The sequence below is a fragment of the Aplidium turbinatum genome, chromosome 3 (genome assembly GCF_918807975.1).
Source record: "Aplidium turbinatum chromosome 3, kaAplTurb1.1, whole genome shotgun sequence".
In the NCBI taxonomy this organism is placed as follows: domain Eukaryota; kingdom Metazoa; phylum Chordata; class Ascidiacea; order Aplousobranchia; family Polyclinidae; genus Aplidium; species Aplidium turbinatum.
Window position 1 is genome coordinate 10,390,390 of NC_137474.1, and position 26,929 is coordinate 10,417,318.

The 26,929-nt window shown below is 37.3% G+C and overlaps 2 protein-coding genes across 4 annotated transcripts; both read right to left on the reverse strand.

Moving 5' to 3' along the window:
• Positions 1 to 1,260: 1,260 nt before the first annotated feature.
• LOC145766181 (mediator of RNA polymerase II transcription subunit 15-like) lies at positions 1,261 to 10,493 on the reverse strand. 2 transcript variants are annotated; one of them, XM_082577839.1, is made up of 13 exons: positions 10,372 to 10,493; positions 10,015 to 10,102; positions 8,353 to 8,398; positions 7,788 to 8,063; positions 7,325 to 7,527; positions 6,919 to 6,959; positions 6,651 to 6,739; positions 6,226 to 6,359; positions 5,653 to 5,793; positions 5,192 to 5,343; positions 3,199 to 3,389; positions 2,831 to 2,980; positions 1,261 to 2,231 (listed from the first exon to the last, which is right to left on the reverse strand). In XM_082577839.1, exons 1-13 carry the CDS (start codon positions 10,437 to 10,439, stop codon positions 2,083 to 2,085), a joined length of 1,728 nt encoding a protein of 575 aa, XP_082433965.1. In that variant the 5' UTR covers positions 10,440 to 10,493; the 3' UTR covers positions 1,261 to 2,082. The 2 variants fall into 2 exon arrangements, with proteins under 2 accessions (XP_082433965.1, XP_082433964.1); XM_082577838.1 differs by having other exon boundaries at positions 7,788 to 8,075.
• Positions 10,492 to 26,637, reverse strand: LOC145766179 (ribonuclease inhibitor-like). 2 transcript variants are annotated; one of them, XM_082577836.1, is made up of 11 exons: positions 25,037 to 26,637; positions 19,425 to 21,127; positions 18,686 to 19,039; positions 17,733 to 17,876; positions 16,946 to 17,107; positions 16,274 to 16,438; positions 15,122 to 15,289; positions 13,992 to 14,153; positions 13,549 to 13,710; positions 13,101 to 13,262; positions 10,492 to 12,607 (listed from the first exon to the last, which is right to left on the reverse strand). In XM_082577836.1, the coding sequence occupies exons 1-11, from the start codon at positions 25,068 to 25,070 to the stop codon at positions 12,545 to 12,547; spliced, it is 3,279 nt and encodes a 1,092-aa protein (XP_082433962.1). In that variant the 5' UTR covers positions 25,071 to 26,637; the 3' UTR covers positions 10,492 to 12,544. The 2 variants fall into 2 exon arrangements, with proteins under 2 accessions (XP_082433962.1, XP_082433963.1); XM_082577837.1 differs by lacking the exon at positions 25,037 to 26,637 and having other exon boundaries at positions 18,686 to 18,903; positions 19,425 to 19,596.
• Between the last annotated feature and the right edge of the window lie 292 nt (positions 26,638 to 26,929).

Genomic DNA, 26,929 nt, shown 5'->3' on the forward strand with positions numbered 1-26,929 from the left:
TTTTTAAAGACCGCGATTGGAAAAAAAAAGTTTGAGTGCATAGCTGTTGGCTGAAAATTAACCCCAATATTGAATTTGTAAGTTTGCTGATGATATATATTAATATTATACGTTGTGGTGTAATGGCATTTGCGTTTAACCTGCGTGCTAATCAAATTCTAAAAAGTGCTAGTTGCAGTTTTTGAGACAGTTGCCTGAAAGGATTATTTACATGATTATTGATTTACTGTGGAGTCAGTAGCCTATTAAGTCTTTTGTATGAATTGATGTAGCCAATGCCCAAAGCATTATTACAATATAATGTTATTCAACGTTTCACAATACGATTTTATATACGTTGCACACAGAATGGTCATTGATCATCGTCGGTTTTTATAAATACTTGCAACGTTGTAATTTTAGTTACGGTACCACGTCCAATCCATCAATTATGAATATTGCTACTATCGGTTTATAAAGAGTGTATGAAATATTCAAACCATAAAAGAGTTTGTATTTTCGTCACCATAGATACGTTTGTTTGGAGATCTTTTTGCTACGATATTAAAAGACTTTCGTGTTTGTAATTGGCTGACTACAGTGACTAGTCTTCAACTAGCTTATTGCTGTGGCCCGGACAAACGATGTGACACCAGCTTGGTAATAGCCCAGCTAGCTGACCAGATCTAAACGGACTGACATTTACATGCAGACTACATCATTGAAAACTGTGTTTGGGAAATGCGCTTTTCTGCGTATTTACAAAATATAAAGTGCATATTAACAAAAAGTGCTGTGAAGCCTACACTATGATGGCTGTGTTCAGCGAAGCGCCCTTTTCATTTGTACGCGACAACATTTACCTTATGCCAGTGATTAGCGTTGTCTAATTACAATTCCGGAAGTGGCTGGTTTCAAGGAAAATCCACCTCACCAACCTGTGAAGCGCTGCATATGCACTACAAAACTAACCCACGTCATTCTTTTAACATTGATTCAACGTCTGAAAGCGTTGAAGCCAACGTAGGCGATAAAAGTACTAGCTGGGATAAACAAAGCACAGGTGATCAACAAGTGACGTATGGCCAGATTTTCTGTTTTGATACGCGTTGAGAAAGGATTTAATCGATAAATAACACCCGCTTTTGTCAGCAAAGTGGAGCAGCGCATTTGAAGAGCTATCCAAATTACGTTGAAACCGGCAAGTAAAATGTCTTTTCATTTTTATCTTACTTCAATGGCTTGGCGTTGAAGCAAGTAGAATCACTCATAGGCTTGCTTGCTATATGCAAGGAATTTATTCATATAATAAGACAACCACAGCGGAAAACCTTTTTTTTTTCAATAGCCGAATCAAGGAATCAATTAGGTTGTGACACGAGACGAGTCAATTCAACTTTCCTGTTTTTCTATAAGCTAGAAATATAGCTGCCACACTGGAAGTTGGATGCTGGTTTATGAGAAAAACTGGAACAATGTACAGAATATTTCCAGAATAAAAACGCGTAGCGGTACGGGACTGGCCAAAATGCTATCAGCATTATAAGCTTGTCAACACTAAAAATAAGTTTTATGTAAAAGTTACTCGTATGGACTGCTTCCATATGTGACGGGGTTGTGTTGTCAGAACTGTCATATCCCAACCCGCAAAATTGGTCCTTTTTACATCTGCAGACGTTGAATCATTGTAAAAAAGACCAATTTTGCAGGCCGGGATGTACAGTAGGTTCTAAGAGCAAGAAAAACGGCTTCATACGACAAACTTCAGAGCGATGAAAACGTATAAAGTTTACTTGTATAAATACTATGTTTATCAATCACAAAACCCCTAAGTTCCTTCAATAAATATATCTTGAACTAGGTCTGTAGGCCTATTTGCAAAGCGCCATTGGTACCCATAAAAGTCTGAGTTGAATGTTGTCTTTTGCTGCGAGCAAATTGAACACTGAGATGTTAAGGCCAAAGAAACGAAAATACTGTACATGCTTTCAATTTTAAAGAAAGTAGGCTAATTTTTTTATGCAAGTTAGATGTATTGTACAGCTCTCTTACACTTGACAATCAAGTGAAACAAAGTTAAGACGTAGTAAGTCCTCGGCAAGCCTATACCGCCACAGCACAAGCTTCCCGCACACTGGTTTCCCAAGCGTTGATGATGGATGTAATTGTGCAGGACGAGTCGGTAAGTTTTGTCAAGCGAGCCTTCAATATTGGTTGAAGCTCGCTGTGGAATCCTTCTCCTTTCAGAGACCCTGAGTACAATTGAATGACCTCTGAGTGAATGTAACACAAAAGTAGTGAGCATTTGAAACACATAATAAAAAGTCTGCAACGTTTAAAGTACTGTACAAAAAGTGCTAGCTAATTCTTTTTTTTATCAAATACAGTATATATTTTACATGACAAACAAAGTGATATCGGGGATGCCAGATCAAAAACTTCATTTAATTTCATGATTAAAATCGGGATTAAAAAATGCATCCTTTTCAAACTAGTGCTTTGGTCTCTGTGTGAGTATCACATCGCGCTTGTTCAGAAAATGAAATTGCGACGTAAATGCAATGTGGATTTGAAATCATTATTTTAATCAAGCCCAAAAATCCCACCCCAACCTGCACCTCTGATCAACACATTGAATCACCATCAAGCATTCCTTCAAATTCGCTGATAGATCAGAGGCTGTTCAAATGTGACGTAACGCCATTTGCTTACATTTCCTCGCCAAAACATGACGCGTTTCGTTGCTATATTTTACGCAATACGGTGAATTAAACGAACAACCCTCTCTTCAAAGCTGTCACACCACATTTCAATACAGTAGCCCAAACATAAGCAGGAAAAGCAAATGTACCTTGTTTCAATCCATGAGCGATGCCCTCACTTGTCAGGCTATTAGTGGCAACCGAAAACAAAGGAGTTTGTATCCATTCAGGGCTTTCTTTTGGGTAACATTTAGGCACAGAAAGTCGAAGAGGGGGCACAGACGGGAGCCGAGGGTCATCTGTTATGTAATAGATCGTTGTTCATTAGGTTAAAATCAAACAAATTAACAATATTTGGTAACAGTTTGAAGCTGTGTAGATTAACCTACCCAGACAGAAAACCATTTTTTACATTGATTCAACGTCTGCAGCCGATTTACTGTCTGGGTGAGAGCACTGCAATTAAATCAAACAAAGATTTGACAAATCAACGAAATTCTAACCCAACGCATCTCACCAAGTTGACAAATGATTCTCAGGTTTCCTTCAGCGTCTGTTTGCGAGCGATCAAGTTTGACGTTATACTTGCAGTTAAGTTTTGCAATTTCACCCTGGACAACATCAGGAACACTCTCTGCGTTTTGTCGCTGCTCCAGTTCACGAGCTGCTTTCTGCAGGCATTGCTTCTTGTTAGGCACGTAATCAGGACTGAAAGAAAAATCAAAGTGATTAGAAACAGAGCAACGGGTTTTGTCTTGATCGTATAATGCAGGGGTGGCCAAACTTTTTTCCAGGCGGGCCAGACTTGATAATGCGGAAGTGCCCGTGGGCCAACAGCCTCTGGCACTTTTATTTTGCTTAAAAAAAAGCATATTATATAGTGATATGGTGTTATTTAGTGTCATTTTCATACATTAAAAGCACTATGCAGGTTTAAGTATTGTGTTATAATATATAGACTACATATCATGGGATATGGTAAGTTCGGCTGTATAAGTTATCTGTTTTTCCATCAGAAGTTAACACATTCAAAAACTTTGCAAAACACAGCTGTGTGAAGGATAAAACTGTCGTTATGATTTCTGTACTTAGGTCAAGCCTGGTTCGAGGTAGACAGCGCAACATACCAAGTAGTCGCTCAGATTTCATCTCAAACGGTTTTTATTCAAGTTCATAACCAAGAACGTCTGCTCACATAAATATGTTGAGCTCAACAAGCTCAACATTTTCTTTGCAAACTTTTGCATTTATGAAAATTTGTTTTTATTCAACTGTTGGTAAAAAGGCACGAAAGGTGTTACTGCCGGCTTTTGCGATGCAGAAAAGCTCAATTAGCTGCAGGTGAGCTGGAGCTTCACCAGGGTTTGAGAAAAAAGTGAATAGCAATAAACCCTATACAATTGCGGCAAAATCTCGAAAACGGTCGTTAAACTTGCTAGCAAGAAAAAGACTGATTGCTCGATTGTATTAATAGTTGATTCGTCACAATGATTCTACTTTTCTCGCCTGGCTTTAGTCTGTGAGAAATATTGTTTTCACTAATCTTTTTAAAAATGCGAGTTGAATTGGTATGATTTCTGTGTGTCTGCGGGACAAAATTAACACATTGTGCAACAACAGGCCCGGGCCATACAAAAACGCATCGCAGGCCGAACTTTGGACGCAACTTGCACCCGTTGTAGTCAAGATGGGTTGTCGTTCGAATCTATCGCATCGAAAATGCAGCCTAAACTTTTAATGGAAATTATTTTCGGAGCTTGGTGCAGTGGTAGCGCTTTGGGTTCCAAATCAAAAGGTTCGGTGTTCAATTCTCTGCCAGGCTTCGCTGATTATGTTTCTGTGCATGCCGGCTATTTTGCCGATTGCTCGGTACAACCTATTCTGCAACCAAGATTGTATAGTCTAATTTCAGAAACCTTGATCCTCAGACTAAGAAAACCTCTTTGGAAAGTTTAGGCCCGACAGTTCCGCATACTTACAAATGCTTTGAATCACTAACGCGTACCCAGTCACCGACTTTGACATACTAAAGTTTGTTAAAGTGTTGATATTTACACAAATTATTTCATGCACCAGGTGCCGCTGAATGGAAAGCTGTCCTTGAAATGCGTTAGCGCCTATCGTGAAAGGTTATCCAATGCTGCTTCATCCTGCCATTCCATGGTTTGCAAAGTCAAATTCTTGTTCAACTGAAGTATTGCCCACTAGTCATAGATATGAGGATGTTCGCAGATTGTAGGTGAAAGCAGACAATAGAAAAATAACAACGAACCAATGCATCGATCTATCAAGAAAACAATTCTTGAAAAACGTTCGTACTTTCTTTAAAAACATACCAACAGTTTTAAGTCTGCTAAAACTGACTGCAAATCAACCGCTTTATATTGTAAAAAATGGTTGATTTGCTGTCCCAGCCAGCAAAATCCGTCATTTCTACATTGATTCAACGTTTCAGACGTTGAATCAATGTAAACATGACGGATTTTGCTGACTGGGGTGTGAGTGCTTACGTTGTGTAATCTCCACATATCGTCTGCATGGCGGGACCGAACGTCCTTTTCAAGGTGTGGTTCAGCAAGGGAGATTTGGTTGCCGTTGCAATTACGTTAAGTATCGGCTGGCACATGTGCTGGTCTCGTTGCTGAGGCGGGAAAGTCGTTTTCTGCAAGAACGGTTTTATTTATTTAAAAATATCCCAGCCAGCAAATCAGCCCTTTACATTGTTTCAACGTCTGCAGACCTTGAGACAATATAAAAACGGACTGGTTTGCTGTTGAAACAGCTCAACCTGGGAGGATAACTTTTCTACGTCGCTCGAGCCCTGACGTAAAGTACGTAAAATATTCTGAACGTCCGTAGCGTTTGTTCACGAGCTGAAAGTCGGTTAGATGCTGAAATCTTCGCTTGCTTTTGGACGACAGTATCACAAACAGTAAGGTGTGACAGAAATAGCGCAGTGTGTAAATATTACCGTGATTGGCTTGTCAAGCCAGTTCTGCAGGACACTCTCACACTTCTCTAACGTTGACACTGGAAGACGCTTCTTCGGGTTGATCAAAGTATCGCGGAGGTTCTTCATTTTGCTTAAATCTTTGTATTCATCCTCGTTGAACTTGAAAAAAAAATGGTGTATTCGCAGTTGACAAAAAAGCAATTAAAGGAACTGTTTACGCTGCAACTGAAAAAGCCTTATATAAGAACTTGAACCTGAAAGTTTTACACATTTGTAACAAGTTTTAACAACTGATCAAGGCCCGATGACTGATATTGACATTTAAATGTGAAGTTTCTACACAGGTCGATATACTGATATTAGTGAGCTGTTTCACTTATCAAGTGCCGCTGATTGCTGTACTTGAAATGCAATACTCAAATCTATAGTAAGACCGAGATTAGAACCATCTTCACTTGATCTTGTTTCTTTTACAGACATGTTAAGGTGTTAGACTGCTGACTTATTAGGGCGCACGCACTAGAAGTTGACATAACTTCAAACAAACCATAAGAAAACTCTGGAAAAACAGCCCAATACTTTACTTCATACTTTGTTTATCATTCTAGAAAGAGGTTCGATGTATTTTTGCAGTTGCTTGAGTTTTTCCATGTACTCCTTGTCGTCGTCAGATTGAGGCTGGCTGACCGACGCTGGGCTTGGGACAGCAGACATCGTCAAAGTACCTTCAACAACAAACAACTCTGTGACTGCTTGGATTTCGGAAACGTTACGCCAACAAATGTCGGTGAAAACAAATGTGAAAATCAGTCCTTTTTAGCATCGATTCAACGTCTGCAGGCGTTGAATATATGCAAGAAAAGAAGGAAAAAATAACGTTTGAGCTTTAGGACAATGTAGAAACAATTTTGATTTCACAAAAAAAAATTTCAAAACCGTTCATCGTACAATACAGAAATAATTGTGCGTGGAGGGAGTATAAAACTTGAAAAGGAGATACCGCCTTGGGACTTTACCTGGGGAAGGAGCTGCCAGGACGCTGCCGGGGGTTCGGAGACTGGGTGATGTAACGGGGACTTGTGCAGGCGACAAGCTTGGAATAATGCTGAAAAAATGGAAGCACTTGTTACAAATGTCAAAGTCACAAGGTGAGAATGCGGTACACACACAAACAATATATTCCAATCAGCAAATCCATCATTTTTACATTGATTCAACGTCTGCGGACGTTGAATCAATGTAAAAATGACGGATTTTGCTGTATGGGACCATGAGTTTTCTTACGTGTGAGGTGGTCCAGTGCTATCCGGCATCGTTAAGACAGGCTGCAACAAAAAGTGTTTGGATGTAAGTGATATTAAATATACGACTGCACAGTGCACATACCGTTGTAGGAAGCGTTCGGTGTAGCTAGGTGACCTATTTAGAAAAAAATGATCAATCACATTCGAAGAAAACAATGTTTTTTGAACCGAAGTCTTTCCAATTTGTTCTGTTGTTGATTTTGTCGCTGTTTGAATGATGCTATTCAACCCAATTACTATGTTGCCAACCAATTATTCATAACAGAGCGAATATACGGTTTATGGCCTAAAAAGGTGAACAGAATGTAAAAACGAACAAGGCATAGACACTAAGCATCGTGCACACGCTACAACAAAACATTAAGGAACACATCGATTTGATTTACTTGAGAGCTCGGGGCTGGCAACGGTGGTTTTGGTTGGACGAACTGGGATGACTGGTTGTATTGAGAGCTGCTGGGGGATGGCTGGGACCACTGCTGCCGTTGGTAGGTGTTTATGTTGGATTGGGGACTCGGGGCTGACCCAGGCAACCCGCGAGACATGGGGAGGTTAGATTTTATCTGTGTGCTCCGCATTGTCTGTATTCCTAAAATCGACAGAATACATTTAAAAGTGTATTCATCATCGTAAGTATTCTCATCCAAAAACTGAGACTCAGAAACTCCAGTCCTGGCGTGTTCTGGTTCCGATTCCACAATGTAGAAACAGTAGGAAATTTCGCCGAAAAATAAAATTGTATTCACGAGACTCCCGGAGATTTTTTTAACGTGACTCCCTTTTGGGTTACGGGCCACCATTTAAAAAACAATGGCCTATTATACATAGCTGGTGACAATTGTTTTTTACCTTGGCCAGGTGAGCCTTGAGGGAATATGTTGCTTTGTGCCTGATTGCTCTGTATTTGCTGAAATATGTTGTTTGGTGGCTGCATGTTGCTGGTACTTTGCAAATTGTTGTTGTTGTCTTGGTTGTTTAAGAACATTTGAGTCTTTTGTTGCGGTTGTTGCTGCTGCTGCTGTTGTTGTTGTTGTTGTTGTTGTTGAAGTTGCATTTGTTGATCTTGGTTCATTCCTGAGTTGTTTTGATTAGCCCACTGTTGGCCGGCAGCTGCATTACGACCGGCTGAAAATAATTCTGGACTCAAATTAATCAATAAAAAGCTAAGCTGTTGAAAAATCCAGCCGGAAAATTAAACGTAACGTAAAAATGAAATCCAACGTAAGTTGATTTGTTGACAGTGTCAGTTCTCCAAACCAAATGCATGACAAAGGTTCGTATACAAGAGATCAAAATTGTTTAAAAAATATGGTGAAGCTACTAATTTTTGATAGTAACAACCCAAAGTTAAAGCATGGAAATCATCATTTAAAACACTATCATGGGGCGAGGTACAGCATTTCGAATATCTTACCGTGGGCCCGGTTGAAGTACTTCGTGATGAGGCTAAGGTATTCCTCCTAAAATAAACAAACAACATCATTGTGACTCCCAGACCCAACCTCATGCACGAGACATGGGTAATTGTATATATTAATTGTCGCAGATCACATACATGCGCACTTGTACCGCTCCAAATTACATTGAAAAAAGTCTAGAGTGTGCCAAGGTTAATTAGATCGAAATAGTTTCCCACAATTTCCTTTATAATAGAAACAATCATAGAATTAACCTTAGCACTCTAGCAAAATTTCCAGCTAGCAAAATTTGTTCTTTTTTGCATTGATTCAACGTCTGCAGACTTTCAATCAACCTGAAAAGTCGAACTTTTGCTAAATGGGGTGAAGGTTTAAAACCATCAGTCCATGGTCGTGGCATCAACATTACAAGTTTAATTTTTTTACGTTATTTTAAAGTCGCTAGATGTTGAAATAATGTAAAAAACGACTTTTTCGGGCCGGGATATCTGTGCTATGGTTCTAGCTTATGAAAAGCAGCTGAGCAACATAAGATACAACACCTAAACCCAGTCTGGTAAGAATACGTAAAAACTGGAGCCACCCAAGCGTGGAGTAATCTAGTTAGGTATTTTAGCTTTTATCTAATGCCAACAAATATGCCAAATTGATGCAAACATCTCAGACAAGAGCCAATTACTAGTCTAAGTTTACATGTAACTGTGGCATTTCATGTTTCAAATTATCTCAAATGTCTCCACAAAATTGCTTATGAAAGGCCATGCGTTAAATGAAAGGATGAGATAGCAATAGCAAAAGATACTTTAATAGTCAAAAGGTATATATAGTGTATACAACGATGGGATTAATATAAATCCGTTGAATGACTACTTTTTAAGACCTGCTACATTGTACAGATATTGAAGATACTCAATGCATTTTGTTTCAGAAATAAAATAAATACTTTTATCCCAGTCAGCAAGCCACTTATTTTTACGATGATTCAACGTCTGCTATCTTGATTTCGATGTAAAAGGGCTGGTTTTCTGCTTGAGATGATTTGTACAAAGAATGAAAATGAACTTCGGTTTCCATGTGTAATTTTATCGCAAGTAAACGTAAGTAGAGGGCAGTGGTTACCAAAATGTGAAAGTCTTCCAGGTGGTACGCAAACAAGCCACTTGAGTTGACAAAATTCAACATAAAACTATGGAATTTTCGAGAATTATCAGATCACGCCAGGTGCATGATTTGATCATAAATACTACTTTGTTTCTGGATGGTTTCAAGCGTTTATTGCGCAATATGAATTTTCGGCTATGATGACGATGACATCGAAAAACCGAAACCGCCTTGTTGCGTCTGGGCATGATTTTATATGCGCTATTAGCAAAATTTATCGCATTGACCAACTGGTGGAAAAGTAATTATATCCATCTCATTAAAACTACTTGAAGTGTTTTTGACATTTTTTAAAGTCTTAATTGGGCTTTGAGCCTAGCGGTGATAGGCGTTTAAACTTTCTTGCATATTGTTAAGGTTTTTGATTTTTTTTGACATACGTGGTAGGCGAAGACTGTACGAAACTTCTGAATGTTACGCGAATAAAAATACTTTGGGGTCACTGGTTTAGGGAAATTAAAGCACAGCAACAACATGATAAAGCACCCAAAACTCACTCTGGTGTTGACTTGTTGAAAAATTCTGGCTTCCACGACGTCTATGTTTCGTAAGTAGTTGAAGCCTGACCTCTTGGCTGAATCATTCCTGGAACAACATAAAATTAAGAAGATAAAAATTACACTGGAATGCCCAGCAAGCTAACCAGTCTACTTTTTAACTTAAAACAAAATCTGCAGACGTTAAAACAATGCCAAAAAAGAACTGATTTTCTGGCTGAAAAGTTGGCCAAAGCTTTTATCAAAAACTAACCAAACCCAATTTTCCCTAAACATGGCCAGAAAATGGGGTTCAAGACCCCAACACATACTACTATCATAAAATGGACTTCGCCTGGAAATCGCCAGACTACTTACAAGCGTTGCTTGAGTTGATTGCGAAAAGCGTCACTTCTCCAGTCGATTGGGTTCGGAACAGAAGCCATACTGACTTTTGTTTCTTAATTATATAAATGTTTCATAAATTCTTACAGCCAACTAAAAACAAAACATTTACAAATTAAAATCAGGGACGGCATTTTGCTTGAAGCGTATGTTCAGCACTGATGGTAACGCAGAAAGAAAACAAACATCTTTAGTAAATTTAAGCGCAAAGCGTGTGTTACTGCACAGCACGATTATAAGCAAATGCTAGTAAGCTATAAATAGTACCTAATGTTATATGATTTACAAAACTACTGTCAATCACTTACGTAAATTTACGAAACATTTACACAACGATTCGTTGAAAGTAAACATACAAATAACGCTTTTGATGGTTGAGCTATGAGTCAAAGTTTAAGGTAAAAGACAATAAATCTCGCACGAGGTTATTCATATGTTTATAACTGAGAGCAATTTGCAAGATATACGTCCAAGGAAAAGGTAACATCATCTGCAGCAGACACAATACATTTATAATTTACAACTACATACACATTTGCAAAGCTACGTGTGTGTTACACGGTGGTGCAAACTTAGAAACAAGCACTAAACGCATGAATACAAAAACAGGTAGCACGTAGAAAAAAACACATATTCAAAGTATAAACTTTTAGCATAGGCACAACAATATAACCGAACTGTTTGGAAAATCACACACTATCCAGCAAAAAATCATACAATCTCAACACAGGTTAGATAGGAAGGTTTACGTTTCTTTAAGTACAATATTACCTGAAAAAAACTTTAAACAATTGACGAAGCGCTTCACGAAACCAAAATAGAGAACATTAGTGAAACGGAAATTGGTCAGAAAATTAAATCAAAGTTTATGATTGGTCGTAAAAAAGTTATCAGAAAAAGAAACCAATGAAAGAAAACTTTATTGTGGAAAAAACATTTTCTTTATAAAAAACAAATCAACACTGAACAGTTGAAAACAATGTCCTTTTGAAACAAAGTATTGCCAATCTGAATCAAGGAACTAGAACCCGTAATGTAGAAATTAAACTCATAGCTTGAGAAAGGAAACTTTTTGAATATGTTTCTATTTCAAAAGACTGTTTAAAAAAATTCGGTTAATTTTAGTTGCAAAGATAAAAAACAATTTAGTTTCCGAAACCTTTGCTGGTCCATGAGTGTTGTTCTAAATTTTAAGTGTAAACATTTTAATTTCATCTGACGACTTTAGGTGTTGCTAAGCAACACCAGCAATTTTGGAACGTTCATGGTAAAACCCCTTCAAGTTAAAACCGTTGATGTTTGCGATGTTACAAAACTGTTTCAATGAGAAAGTCGGCCAGGAACTACTGTACACAAGACGTTCCTCGGGTAGAACGCAATAAAATCTGTCACTTCTAGTTGAAAGTTAATCTTTGATGAATACACAATCAACGAACCTGGTAGCGACAAATACAGTGCGTGTTAATTTGTTGTATATTTATCGAAGCATGCATCAAAGAAATCATTGAAAACTGGAAGGTTGCGGAAAATACTAAAAAGTCCCTAATTACACTGTAACTGATATTTTATAAATTACAGATACCTGACTAGACGAATTCATAGTCTGTGTTATTTCACTCCGTTGTGATTTTTCTGTCACTGCGCTAGCTACAAGTATAATTGTGTTGCATGTGCTTACCGCAGACTCAAAACGAAATGAACCATTATTGACTTATATGTTTTATCATTCATGGTCGTGATTGAAACGAGCTAAAAAAATACCAAGAAGGGGCATATTATAAGGGAATTGCTTTGAGGAACAAAGGGAAACCTATGGAAGTGCAGTTATACGCAAATATGCTTACGTCACAATCGAACGTACATTGCACCACAATGACGCCATTTCAGCCTGGCTCAATCCTACAGGAAAGTTAACCACCCCGTAGCAGGTAAACGTGCATTGATTGCTTCACGAGCCAGAATTTCCAGCAAACAAAATTGGTCTTTTTCGCATTGATTCAACGTCTACAGACGTAAAAACAATGTAAGGACAGATTTTGATAGCTGGGTCACGCTTTGTCAAGTCTACGACAGGGTGACATGAACGACCAGTCTATTTTAGTAATTTCGAGTGACAACCGATCACGTGATGTCTTTGCGTCATTCGTCACAGTTCAGTAGCTGTGACTTTGACGTGTCTTTTTACGTCGACACCGGTTACAGATGGTTTCTGAAAGAAAATATAGATGATTTACAAAAACTTCCTACGTCACATCAAAACGAAACTACAGACGAATGTAAGGCATTGCGGCGATAAAACCAACGGTTTCGGTTCCTTTCTCTATCAGCAAAACTTTTCGTTTTTTACTTTAATTATTATAAATGACTTAACAACCAGCAAATTATCCGAACGTCTGAATACGTTGATTCAACGCATAAAAACTGATCGGCGGAATGAAAACGCATAACTTTCAAAGGTTGGCTCACTATGGCTGCACTGTAAGTTACAATCACATACTTTAACTGTTTTGACATTTATGATGCAAGGCAGGCAGGAGAAAATGTACGAAAAAAAAACAACTTGGAAAATCGATACTGTCGGTGTGGCAAAAATAAGTTGCACAGTACACTGAACAAACCCAGATACGATTTGGACAGTTTGTTTGTATGATTTCTTCAAACGGTAATGAAACATTAACATAGGTACAAAACAAACCACTTGCCGGATCAGCAAAACTGGCTATCTTTTCCTTCATGACAAGGCAGCCGTCGTATGTGATGTCACAATGCCTTATGGACAACTTTCGAATCTTCACAAGGCAGTCCACAAGAGAAAGGCAACCTTCTTCACCAAACTTATTCTCGTCCAAAGTCAAATTTTTGATCTGAAACAATAGAAACGTCATGGAAGAGATTTCAGATTCAACGGGATTGTTTTTAACAAACGAAAACCACGTTGCTACCACATCGAAATCACGGTACTTGTGAGAGTAATTTCTTCCTATCAGTCAACTTTTCACAAGGCATTGATTCTACAGTATAAAATGAATGACAACAATTTATCTTTCATCTTTACATGGTTTTGAAGCAGGACTGCACGACTTTAAATCTTGTTGTGCCCTCAATCAGTTCACTATCTTGCAATGCTGCCTTATCTTCGCTATAACATACCGGGCATTCCAAGTCCAGTATAGCGAGGCTCAAGTCCTTGATGCCAACGGATGAGATGCCACACCAGCAGAGATCTAGCTGTTCGATCTTGTTTAAGCATGAACAGATGGCAGCGATTCCTTTATCTCCGATGTCGTTGAAACTGAGGTCAAGTTTTTGCATCTACAAAAGGGGCGGGGTTGATCAAAAACACGCCACTCAACAGCAGCAATTGTGGAATAGCATTACGTATACATAGTAATTGTTTAATTTCAAGACGCAAGGTTCAATTTCATGAGTGATGAGTTTAAAGGATTGGTTAAAAATGCGTGGCTCGGTAATGATTTTTCTTGAAATGGACGCACAAGCGCCTGATTACACTAAAAACTGTTTCTATTGTCACTTGCAAAAAAAAAACATATTTTTCAACCGGTAGCTACTATATGGCAATTTTGTAGACTCACTGGGCATTCCAATGACAAAATTTCCTTCACAAGAATACGGACACCTTTTGAGGTAATTTTGCAGTCCCATAAGCTTAACTTTTCAATATTGTGAAGGCAGCCAGTGAAATAAGACAACCCTTTGTCGCCAAACTTGTTGAATCCCAATTCCATATTTAGCATCTGAAGGAAAAAAAACAAAAACAACGGAACAGCTCGGTTCAAATTCTGCTTCAGGCATGTTAAACAGATTTCTTTCACATTCAAGCGACTTAGTAAAAGCTTCAACACGGAGGTATTGTGACAAGTACTCACCGCTTACTCAGATTACGATATTTGTAAGCAGCTTTAAAGCATAACTGGCTCCGTGTGAGATGTAAACAAGTAGTTGGTTGGCTTCAGAAGGACATGCATTAAGTATGTCGGACGTCGACTGGTTAACCACGCGTGGTTGTGTATTTGCATTGTTCCATGATCAAGATTTGTAGCTTTGATCATAGACAGGCTATGTACGTATCATAGCCAATGCGGCCTTTAATAAACTCGATGCTCAGTTTGTAATTTTCTTCAACATTCCTAATGTCGTGCAGTGCCCCAAAGTGTTCTTAGTTGGCTAATTGATTTATTTCGTTGAAAAAGACATAAATGTCATTCGTGGTTTGCCACGAGCACGCTTACCGACAAAGCGGTCAATTCCTCAGGAAAGGATACCTTGGCTACTTACCCCAGTAGACGGCCCAGTGAACTATGACGCTTCAAGAAATTATAAATACGCATAGAATCCATTCACGTAGACTCGTAGAGCGTAAAAAATAGTTACAATTAAGCAAAGAATAAGGGTTAATGTGAAACGTAATTAGGTTCACTGCGTGTTAGGTGTTGTTTAAGTTGCTGTGGCAGAAGATATGCGTCAAGGCACAAGCCATGCTATTTCTGTATCTTGGCCGAGAAATCAATTTTATAAAAAAGCCACATTGCCTCACCTTAAATAATACGCTCTGATAAAATCAAAAAATTCTGCTTTAAATCGTCAGCTTGAAAAGATTACTGTTGTAAATTACATTACATCCAATGAGAAAGCTGTTCTTTCAGTCATAGGATCACGCAAAAACGGCAAATGTTGAAAAGCTGTGCTTGTTGCAGTCACTTACTGGTGATCTTGTGCGGGCCTTTAACTTTTCAAAGATGACCTTCACGCTGGCGCTCGTGATCTTGCATTCTCTCAAATTTAAGTCGTTGAAGGCTTGCAAGCCAAGTCCGCTGATGATTTTAATCACGTATTTGTCTTTGACTCTTCTTGTAAAGGTCAAGCGTTTGATCTAGAAACATGTTTGACAATTGAGCAACCTTTCACCCGTACAAGGCCTGGTTACGCATTGTTAAAAGGTCGTACCAGAAAATAAAAAAACACAACGCATAATAATACTACGCAACAGAATTTATTTTCCCGCTATGTAAATAGTGGATACTATGCTTCTAGGACTAGGCACTGTATTTATTACATCAACTGCGTCCTACAATAATTTCAAGGTATAATTACTTCATTGAAAACGTTAAACAAATCGTGGAAATATACTGAAAAAACGAAAGGTACTTCAGCTGGAGTACAGTTCAGACCGTGAGCAACCACTACGAGTGCTATCAAGAAACATATTTGCGTCAACGTTTTGAAAACAAACGCGCAACCTTATTTTCCAAACGATAAAACTTCCTTAAAAAGAAACGAGTTGAGTAAGTTTTTTATTTCTCACACTCGCGTTAAACCCATCTATCTGTCAATGGCAACTGCTGACAGTTAAAATTATAAATCCTAAGAGTGTCAATTGAAAATAACATTGAAAAACATAACACAGACTTCTTATTTAAATACAACTTAACAGGTTCCGTCTCCTTGTGAGATCTCCGTGAATCATCATCGAAAATAGGCAGTGATAACCAGTCAGGCAGTCACCGATGTGTTAATTAAGAGATGCTGGGAAAAATTCGGTGACCAGACAAGATAGTTAAAGTTAGCGTAAAAGCAATAGAGCAAAGAGAGTAAGAGACTGGTAGAATCAACTCCAACAACTACGTAACATGGCAATAAGACTGCAAGAAGCGACGAACCCCTGTTGGCGGAGACAAGCGCCTTGTGTCACCGACAGGAGATAGGACATATGCGTAAAACAAGGATGTAGTTCCACAAAAACGAAGTTCAATATCGGACTGTTTTTATTTTATATATAATAGTGGCGCCGTCCACTTATATTCATATATCTGAATCCTTATCTAGAATGGCGTTTGCCTATACTGGGAGAACGTACCAAGTGTGATTTTTCAGGGTCAACCAGCATTCCTTCTTTTCGTCTGTCAGTCGTTGTCACGCGACAGTCGTCAAGCACAACGCAATCAATGTTGTGGATGCTGCTGGAAAGTGCTGCCAGACCCAGCTTGTCAATCGCGGTATATTGTAGATCAAGTAGTTTTAACTAAAAAAAAGAACAAAAGTGAGTGCTGTCCCCCAAATGCTAAGTAATCGGTCATTTTTTATGATTGAAGAAGAAGGTTCAACACCGCACTGTCGTAGATAAAAGCACTAAAAATATATCATCAAACATTAAACATTTATAAAAAAAAAGAAGTTATTTTCACTGTACAGAACGAGCAAGATGGATTGAACTGGCAAAGGTAATAATAGAGATACTTCACAAATTTTAATCACAAAACCTTATTGTTGACATAGTTCAATCCCCAAAAGGACAACTGACTAGTAGACTGTGTGATTGTTTTATTGCCCAGTCCTTCTTCACATTGATTCAACGTCTGAAGACAATGATTCTACGTAAAAAAATGACTGGTTTGCAGCAGCCTATACATAACTTTGACAATGCGTTCAAATCCATATTTGTTCTAACTTGTAACATTCTTGGTCAGGCTAGATTGATTGAAAATTCCATTCAAAACTTTCATGTGTGACACACAGCCAACATACTAACCGGCCGTGATAAAGAAGAAACGTGTTTCAAAAACATCACAAGATCGCTGGAATTGATGTTGCAAGAGCGGAGATCCAAACGCTCAATTTTGTGCAAACAACCGGAAAGTGAATTTAAGTCACATTGATTGAAACGAGTCCCTGACAGGGCCAAAAGGCTTACCTGAAAAAAGGAAGGATTTGTTAAATGTGATGTTTCAAACGCTGTGGATGACGATATATATACAAGTACATGTGTGATTTTCGAGATAAAAAACTGGAAATGGATGACAGTAATGGATTGGAAGTGGATGACTGTAATGGATTGCCATTGAAATTCGAAGAACTTGATCCAGTTCCACAGAATTTCAATTTATCGCAATCCATGAGAAGCAAAATCACTGGAACTGTTGATAAATTTAGCAATGCAAGTTGTGCTAAATGTCTGAATTTGATTAAAGTGATGTAAAGAATACAGTTGCTGGCTTGCACCCATCGCACAAGCAACTCTTGTGCACGTTTTAAATCAACCGTTTTGCCACCTTTTTGTGTTTATCAGTGTCGAGTGGTGTGCTGGGGCTACCCAGACAGCAAAATCGGTTATTTTTACATTGATTTAACGTCTGCAGACGTTGAATCAATGCAACAATGTCTGGGTAGTAACTTTTTTGCCTCAAACATTTGTCGAAAATATAATAATGACAATTCCAAACAATTGACATTTTAACTCATGACATGTCACAACATAATGCTCAAACTGAAATCAAGGGTAGGTATTGAAAGATTTCAATACGTTGTGTAGTGTGTACCTGAGATGAAAAAGCAGAAAGAACATGCTCAAGAACTGTGAAACCTTCACCTGCGCATACGCCATCATTGAGGTCTAATTTTTCAATGATAAATTCATTAACAGATCCAAGCTCTGTAAGGTTTAAACTGCTTGTCGATTTGACCTGGGAAAATGACGAAACAAAACGTAAACAAACAAAAAAGTGGATAAAAGAATACATCAGAACATTAGTGCTACTTATGTATATTGTATATACATCTTCTTGCCAGGGATATTACATTATGAAATGTAAAACTCGAATTTTTCGCCCGCACTAGAAGGGTCAATTCTCAATTTGATTATTCTTTACACCTCATTACAGCTTCCTTTGAACAAAGCTTAAAGCACTTTTGAAGCTCACTTTATTACTCTTACACAACCTATAAAAAGTACGGTACGGTACAAAATTTTGTAAATCAAATAAAAAGTGACCTTTTGACCATTCTAGTGTGACAGATAAGCCAGAAGTGGATGTCGTTTAGCATGCATTAATCTAAAATCTATATTATCACGCTTGTAAAATGTAAAAAGTAAACATCAGAGCTATTTAAATCAAAATATGCAGGATGCATATTTAGGAAAACCGTATTATATCTATTTTAATGCATGATTTATTATTCCAAATGGAAAGGTTCTAGAGACCTACAACAAAATAAATCGACAAAAAAAAACTGCTTTTACTTTTCTCTAGTGGAACTGGAAGTACGAAAATAGTGTTATAAATTTACAACGCAAATCACAATGCTGCTATCGTCCTATGTTTTATCATCGTTATGTTCCTTCCTCGCATTGAAGATTGGATACAATGCTCCACTGTTCTCTATCATGAGCCCTATGTAGCCTACTGTACTTTCATAATTAAATTTTGTCCATTTGGAGATGTTTGTTGTCCAAATCATTCTTGGTTTACCTTTGGCGCTATTGTTATCATACCTTAATTGGTGGGTTACAGATTCCTTTTAACAAGTGCAAGAATGCTTCCTCTGATATTCTGACATCTGGACCAAACTTAAATGTGACAGGCTTTGGTAGCATTCGGAGAATCGAGATCAAGTTTGAAATTTGTGACAAATCACTAGGAATCGTTCCTTTTAAATGGACAATGTCAGGAAAACTTGAAACGACAACTTGGGTCCACTTCTCATCATCAGCTTTCAACACCAAGTCACATAAATAGAAAATAGAACAATTGTTGTTGGGAGATTGATAGCCTTGGACGTGAAGCGAGGTTAACTCTATCAACATCGCCAGCCTAACATCTTTGTGCATAAATTGGCAGTGCAAATGCTGAAATAAAATTAAAGTTTTTCTTGATGTCATTCAAGCAATATTTGAAAAATAAGGTCAATGAATAAAATAAAGAAAAAATGAAAATAAGCCAAAACAGGGGAACACAAAAATAAATAAAATTACTAAGAAGTTTACTTATAATGACCAACTTTACACAAATTTGTTTTCCTTTTTTGTAATCATACACCAAATGGACATCCCACTTAACGTACAAGCAATATTAATAAAATCACTGTGGTTAAAATCTATGCTGCCAAAGTAGAATACAATACCACGAAATAACTTTTTTATTACCCACACTGAACTTCATACATAATGTGGTTGTTTGACTTCACTAGATTAGGCAAAGTTATGTAAGCATGTAAAAAAATTAGGCATGAACCTGTTGATGGGCTTTTTCCATGCTGGACAGAAAACCGTTCAAGCATTTCTCAGGAAACTCAATGTCACTTCCAAATTTAATGGATATGCATTCGTCTGCTTTTGTCAATACATATTGCAATCCCAGCAATTCCTCAGGTTTCATAATTCCGTTGAGTTGGATGGAATCCGGTAGGAGTGGGTTAATTTTTGCCATGATTTTATCAGTACAAATTTCATAAAGCCATTCACATATTTGAAGAAATTTCTGTACTTCAGAGCAAGCTCCATCACTATCAACTGAAGTCGCTAAAGATTTAATTATGAATCCAGTCAATATGGAGGATTTCTCTTCTAACGATTCCAATGCATTCGGAGAAAAGATTTCTTTAAGTTCTGCATGAACTGATGGATTTTGTAATCCAAACAAGAATTTTCTCATAAAGGTCCAAGTCGATGTTTCAAGAGAAATATATTTGTGAAACTCTTTAATAGTTAATGTAGTCATGATGTAAATCGCACCTAGTAATTCTTTCCAAATGGAATTGATGAACATGTTTTTTTCACCCATTCTAGAGAAAAATAGGTCAGAAACTTTACTAGAAGTCAAAGAAATGTTATTTACTTCACAAAAGTTCTCAGCAAAAGATGAGTTCTTTTGCAAAAATTGTTTCCACGCAGTCGCTCCAACGCTTAATAACTTATTGGAAAAATTTTTGTCATGGCACTGCTTTAATGAACAGAAGTACATCTTCATTGTTTGTATTAAGCACATAGTTAATGGAACTGCTTCTTTGCTTGCATTTGAGGTGAGAACAAACTTTAACAAAACACAAAGCAAAGGATTGCAACAAAACAAAGAGACATCTTCACTTTCTGTTAACTTCTGCAATAGTGCATCGCAATTTTCTCCATAAATTTCTTTGCTGATCATCATCTGATAAGAGGAAGGAAGCCCAAGAATTTCAACAATGGAACCTGGCGAGAAGGTTGAAGCAATTTTTGAAATACTTGAAGGACTACCGGTGACAATTTTTTTCGCGCTTGAAAATATTGTGCCAGAAAGTAAACCATTTATAAACAGCGATGGCTTGTTCGGAGTACACAAGTCACTCTCTGTGCATGCTTGTTCCTTTGAAAGGTGAAAATCAACATTTGAAGTGTCGATTTCGTCAAATATAAATATCGTATTTAGACCATTCTTTAGTCTTTTTAATAACTTTTCATTTTCATCTAAAGATTTCAAATTGCAAGAACAGCTCCTCAAGGCAAAGGTTAAAAAGTCAGTTTCAACATCAAATAGTATTTGATCGAAAGGCATGTAAAATATATAGCTTACAGTTGGAAAGAGCTGTTTATTTGAAAGTTTGGAAATCATAGATAAACATAAAGTAGTTTTTCCACTACCATGTGGTCCCATTAAAACAGTCAAGTTTTCATGATACCGTTGTGAATTTTCATCTGAGGTTTTGGGTCTACAATCTTCATTGGCGTCTTTAAAAATGATGTCACAAAGCTGTCGATCAGGTGAGCTATTCAACCTTGTCATGTCATATTCTCCAAAACATGGTTGGATTTCAACACTTTGTTTGACAAGCAACTTAAGGGGTACCAAATTTGCATGAAGATGATTGGCGTTTTCATTTCCGGTGTTAGTTACAGGTGAAGGTATGGCCTCTGACAATTTCTTTGCTTGCTCAAGCAGGACATGCTGCAATTGGTTTGCTGAAAACGAAAAAAATATCTATGATTTGTCAAGACAATTCAAATTTAATTAGCTAATTAAAAAAGTACAGTCTTTAAAATATAATTTTAAGAAAATATAGTTTCGGGAGAGAGTTTGCTTTTTTATACCAAAGACAGGCAAGACACAACAATAACACAGGGTTGAGCATTACAACAGTATATTACATATTTACAAATAGTTCAACAATCAAACGTTTTCGGCTTAAAGGGAGGGAAACCCAAATTCACTTTTTGCGAGTTTTTTTGTTTCAGCGTGATGTCATTGTGTACAACATGCGTTTTAGCAAAAAAAAATCCAAATTTCGTTGCCCTTGTCTCGCTAAGGCCGCTTTTGTTTGATACCCGTTTGCGAGGTCTCGCGCGCATCAAGCTGTGATTCTGTTCGCTGTGACGTCACAAGGTACATATAGTTGTGGCCAAAAGTTTAAGACTAGACTTGATTTATGACGATTTTTGCATTACTTCAAAATACTGCATCATATATTGTTTCAGTTGCATCATCTTTATGCATCATCTTATATCTGATGCAGTATTTTGAAGTAATGCAAAAATGGTCATAAATCAAGTCTGGTCTTAAACTTTTGGCCACAACTATATGTACCTTGTGACGTCACAGCGAACAGAATCACAGCTTGATGCGCAACGAGACCTCGCAAACAGGTATCAAACAAAAGTGGCCTTAGCGAGACGAGGGCAACAAAATTTGGATTTTTTTTATTGCTAAAACGCATGTTGTACACAATGACATCACGCTGAAACAAAAAACTCGCAAAGTTAATTTGGGTTTCCCCGCCCTTTAACTTAAGCCCTCATCAGGAATCTGGAAATATTTATAAACTACAATAAATTTCACTTCTTGACAGTAACTACCGTAGCTAACTAACTAAACAACTAACTAAAAGCATCGAGAAACACGCAACGATTAAAAGCAATGGAGTGGAAAACATACAGACAGACGAAAAATTACATTAAGAAAAGGCAACTGCATGACTAAGTTACAAATGAATTTGCACCACGGGGTACGTGATACAACTAATAAATATTGAGGAGAATAGAGGCGCCACTCGCAAATAATTGTTTGTTTAAATTTGGGTTATAGCGTTTGATTAACAGCGCTTCCTGAATTTTTGTGTCAAATTGGGATTTGCCTTTGCGTAAAATTTAAATGAGTCAGCAGAGAATTTTCGATCTGTGTAAAAAGAACAATCCATGATATGGTCTTTGATGGCACTTTTCTTTAAGTCTCTAAAGTTCAGATGCTCCCGTACTCTCGTGGTCAAATGTCTGGTGGACATACCGATGTACGTCAATGCCGAATCACACGGACATGTAAAACAATATACGACATTTGAGCAGAGAGACGAAGGCGTCTGGGACTTTAGTTGAAAATACGAACTAATTTTAAATGTTTTATAAACAGGAAAAACGTCCACATCAAATTTATTTTTCATAAACTTTCCGATTTTACGAGCAAACGTTTTGGATTCTTTTCCCACAAACGGAATGGACAAGCAATGTTTTAGGTTTAACTCATTTTCAGCCTTTTTTTTTTGGTTGGAATTCTCAGAGATAAAGCGATTCAATATTTTCTCAAAGTACAATTTTGGATAACCATTATTATAGAACATTTGTTTCAATTTCTCTATTTCAATATTAAAAAGAGCATTATTGCAGCAAATCATTTTAGCCCGAGCTAATAGGCACAAGATCAAAAGTGATAATTCATAAAAAATTTTATTGTTGCAGTGGTTAACAATTTAGACTAATTGGTTAAGAAGGCAAAATAGCCAATCTTTTTGTCTGCATTTTCAAGAATGTCATTTAAGTGTCTTGCCTAAGACACATACGTATGCTCCTGATAAATGTCAAACTGACACCTCTCCAAGAATTATGTCATGTCAGATCTCTCATTCACACTTGGCAATGCAATGAACAGACATTGTCATCCATTTTTTTAACATGAAATACTACAACATTGTTTCATGATGGTGTTCATTAGGGTGATTCATAAATTGATTTTTTTTTATTTCAATGGGGCACCCTCTTGTATCGTGTCAATACCTGAAAAAATAATCCTGTCAAATTTTTAGGGCAATCGAAAGCATTTTTAAGGTTGCTACCGACTTTGAAAGCTGCACATAATACACAAATGGGTCATTCCCTGTCAACTCAACAGGGTGTGCAAGCTCGACCCCTTAGATTTTCTTGAAATTTACACTAAAGTTTCATATTGATGTATAATGAACACAAAAAAAAATTTCAGCTCATTATCTCAAGACGTTTAGAAATTATAGCCCTTCAAAGTTACCAATGTCCCTCAAAATGCGTTCGGATGTAAATTTTCCTCCATGTTTGGGTCTTCATAACTTTTAATCTAAAGCATTTACAAAGCTGAAAGTTGGTATTCTGATTAAGAAGCAGCCCTAGTTTTCATATCTACTACCAAAATTGCTAATTACCAATTAGTTTTAGATATAGAACTTTTCAAAAATTGAAATTTTTTACATTTGAAAATTTTTTATCAATTTTTGATGTCCGCTATCTCCCAAACCAATAATCACAGAACTACCATTTTGCATATCATTATTCTATACTAGTTGATAATTAACCCCCATGAGACTGACACCAAACAAATGTGAAATTATTGAAGTTTGGAGGGTGCAAAGATGAAGCTCGAACCATCTTTACACCCTTTAAACTTCAATAATTTCACATTTGTTTGGTGTCAGTCCAAAGAACTGGCAGCTCTACTTTCTTAGTACCAAAAGCTTAGTATTGGAAGAACTTTATCTTCGCATTCCCTAAGACTCAGTAACTCTGAGTATAAAACCTTTACTTTATCATTGTCACAGTTAATGCACAGTCCTGCGGTAGGCTATATTTTTGCTCTAGAATAGGTGAACTACTTTATTGTGTAATTCTGTTGTAGTGTTTCATCGAATACTGACCTAGTGACCTACAATAAGCTTTGGTTAAGCAATATTTTATTGTGAAATCTATTTATAGAAAATTTTGTGTATAATATATTGAACGTATTTCTATTGTTAAAGCCTTTACAACGTCTGAAAGTTTAAACAATAGAACAATCTCAGGTCGAGGAATGGTTGATTGTGAAAAAAAATTTTGGCATAAAATTATTGAAAACTATATATACACTGGAATTTCACGTATTTTGCAACCCCCCCAAAAAATAGCTTGCGACGCCCACAGGGGATGCAACCTGCAGGTTAAAAACCCCCGTTGTAAAGTAATGTTTTCTCCAAAAGTTTGAAAAACATCTGGCACAGTTTTGTTTAACACACCCTTTGCTTGGTAGGTAGTTCAACATCTCGTATATACTTCTCTGAACCCTGGTTGTTACCCAACAGGCAACTAGAAGCACAACGTAAAAAACATGCCGTTTTCTAACCGTCATACAAGGGAACCATAGTCCCAAATGGCATGGTTCTCTTATATGGTAACTGTAACCAAAATTTCCAAAAAGTCACACTCCAATTTTAGGCGACAGATGACTTAAACGTTTTCGAGAAATACTAGTAATGCTACAGTTGCTGTTGCTGTACATCCATATCAAATCAAAAAATAAAATTGACTGAAAATACAGTGCAGAAAGTAATTAGTGGTTCACGATATCATTTCTTACTTCCACGCTGCCAGTAGTGGTTCTGTCTAGCTAGGCTTAGGGCATCACTAGTCTTCTCAAACTCATAATGTTGTAAAAGAGCCAGAAACACTTTTGTTCAGCCCACTTTAAGTGTCTCAAATTTATCATAAAAGTGACATGCAATTGTGAATGTCACAAATACGAGAATTTCTGCACAGAAGAAATTATTCTTAGGGTATAACTAACATAAAAAATTTCTTTTAAAGTACTAACATTCAACAAACCTGTAGTGGCAGGCCCTGCACAGAGAAAATTCATCTTATAAAAGACATCTACAGAAATAAGATACCAAACAACTGCTGCACATATTTTTAAAAAGAACACTTCCCCTAACCACACACCTTAGCAGGAAAAACGTGTGTATCAATACTGCTTAATAGTTTACAGTCTTGATGCTGTAGTATGTTTTATCAAACAACCTAACAAAGGTCATCAATAATAATTAACGTTATAACTTCAATCAACTGTATTTAAAAATGGTAGACAATTTTTGAGTAATAAACATATATATAATAATACTGCCAAATAAATAAATATTTAGGAAAAACAAGTTTTATTCAAAACTCAATGTGTCATTTGCGTCGATAAAAAGTTGGAGACGCTTCGAAAAGGGCCTGCAAGAGTCACGAATAACTCTTTCAGGTATTTAGGTCCATTCTTGTTTCGGATTAGCCTTCAGCGCTTCCAAACTTTGGTGGTGTTTAGTCGAAACCTTGTTCTCCAGGTAAGACCAGATACCAAAGTCGAGGGGTTCAAGTCTGGGGATGGAGGAGGCTATTCTTCCTTGGAAATGAAGAATGGCACATTGGCTGAAAGCCAGTTTTGCGTTCCCTTAGCTCCATGTGAAGTTGTTGCAATGACCAATTACGTTTTTTGAAGTGTTACTTTGCCCAAGGCAACAATGAACCCTCAAGAACATCATTTGGGTAGTTTTCTTGGTTTAATTTCACTCCTTGGTTAACAAAAATCAATGGACTCCTTCCTGATTTGTTGACTGCGGCCGACACCATCACTGATGCCGCCCCTTGTCTCCGAGTGACTACCTGGGGTTCCACATCACCATTTTTTGAACAATCACGATCATTCTTACTGTTAAAATGATGCTGGACATCAAATTTCTTCTCATCGGTGAACACAAGGTTAGGCATTGGCAGCATGTCTCCTCCTTCAATGCATGAGAGCAGAATTCTGGCTCTGGAGAGACATTTCTCAATGGTATTGGGCTTGGCATTTAGCAAATGTTTCTTCATGTGTTTGAATGGGCTCATCTTCAAATCCTTCTTGAGAACTGTAAACATGGCTCCATAGCCTAGGCCAGGTTTGCTTCTTTTGCCAGTTTTTGAATCGGATCTCTTGTAATGTTAATTATAAATTAACTTCCGTCAACTTTAAATTAGGCTACTTATTATCATTCTTAGTACAATACCAGAGTAACATCAGTCAAAAAGCTTTGATTCTTAAACATCTTAAAATACAAGTTAACATAAATGATATTCATAGGACACTTTGGAATTAACAATGACGATGAAGTACCTCGAAATTAACAATGACGAGAATTTAGACTAGAAAGTGATATTGATGACATTTGCCAAAAACATTTCAAAAATTTCTGGAGCACCTTTTTTAAAAAATCTTGGGGGTGTGCGGCTGTGCGCTTGAGCAACACATTTCAGAACTGCTCTCCATTCAGCGGCACCTAGTGAATGGAATAATTCCCCGGCAACAACACTTCAACAATTGGAAAATTTCACTCTGCCAATCTCAGTAACTGGCCCTGTCAAAAGCCTCTACAAGAATGTGAAACTACCAGGAATAACCTATCAAAGCTTTGTCAGTCCGAGGATAAAGATTCAAAAACCAAAACCAACCAATATAAAAAGTAAACAGAAAAGCATTACTCAGCAATTGCCGATTTTCATTGTTGGTTATGGAATCATCAGTTAGGCTTCAAAAAAAAACAATTGAATCAAATTTTGGTCTTATCGGTCCTATTCTCAAGCAGAAAAAATAAATAAACCAAAACTGAAAACGAACAATCAACAGACCGCAAACCGACCATCTCAGACCAACTGGAACCGAAACCGCAACCCCCCAGCCAAGATTGCCAAATAGCCGAG

Coding starts and splice junctions, on each gene's coding strand:
- LOC145766181 (XM_082577838.1), bottom strand. CDS start 10,439: ATGGCTTCTGTTCCGAACCCAATCGACTGGAGAAGTGACGCTTTTCGC. Junction 8,399..10,014: donor TTCAACAAGTCAACACCAGA/GTGAGTTTTGGG, acceptor TGTTTATTTTAG/GAGGAATACCTTAGCCTCAT. Junction 6,960..7,324: donor TGCCAGCCCCGAGCTCTCAA/GTAAATCAAATC, acceptor TTTTTGTTGCAG/CCTGTCTTAACGATGCCGGA.
- LOC145766179 (XM_082577836.1), bottom strand. CDS start 25,070: ATGAATTTTCTCTGTGCAGGGCCTGCCACTACAG. Junction 16,439..16,945: donor TTTCTTCTTTATCACGGCCG/GTTAGTATGTTG, acceptor TCTTTTTTTTAG/TTAAAACTACTTGATCTACA. Junction 13,711..13,991: donor TTTTGTCATTGGAATGCCCA/GTGAGTCTACAA, acceptor CCCCTTTTGTAG/ATGCAAAAACTTGACCTCAG.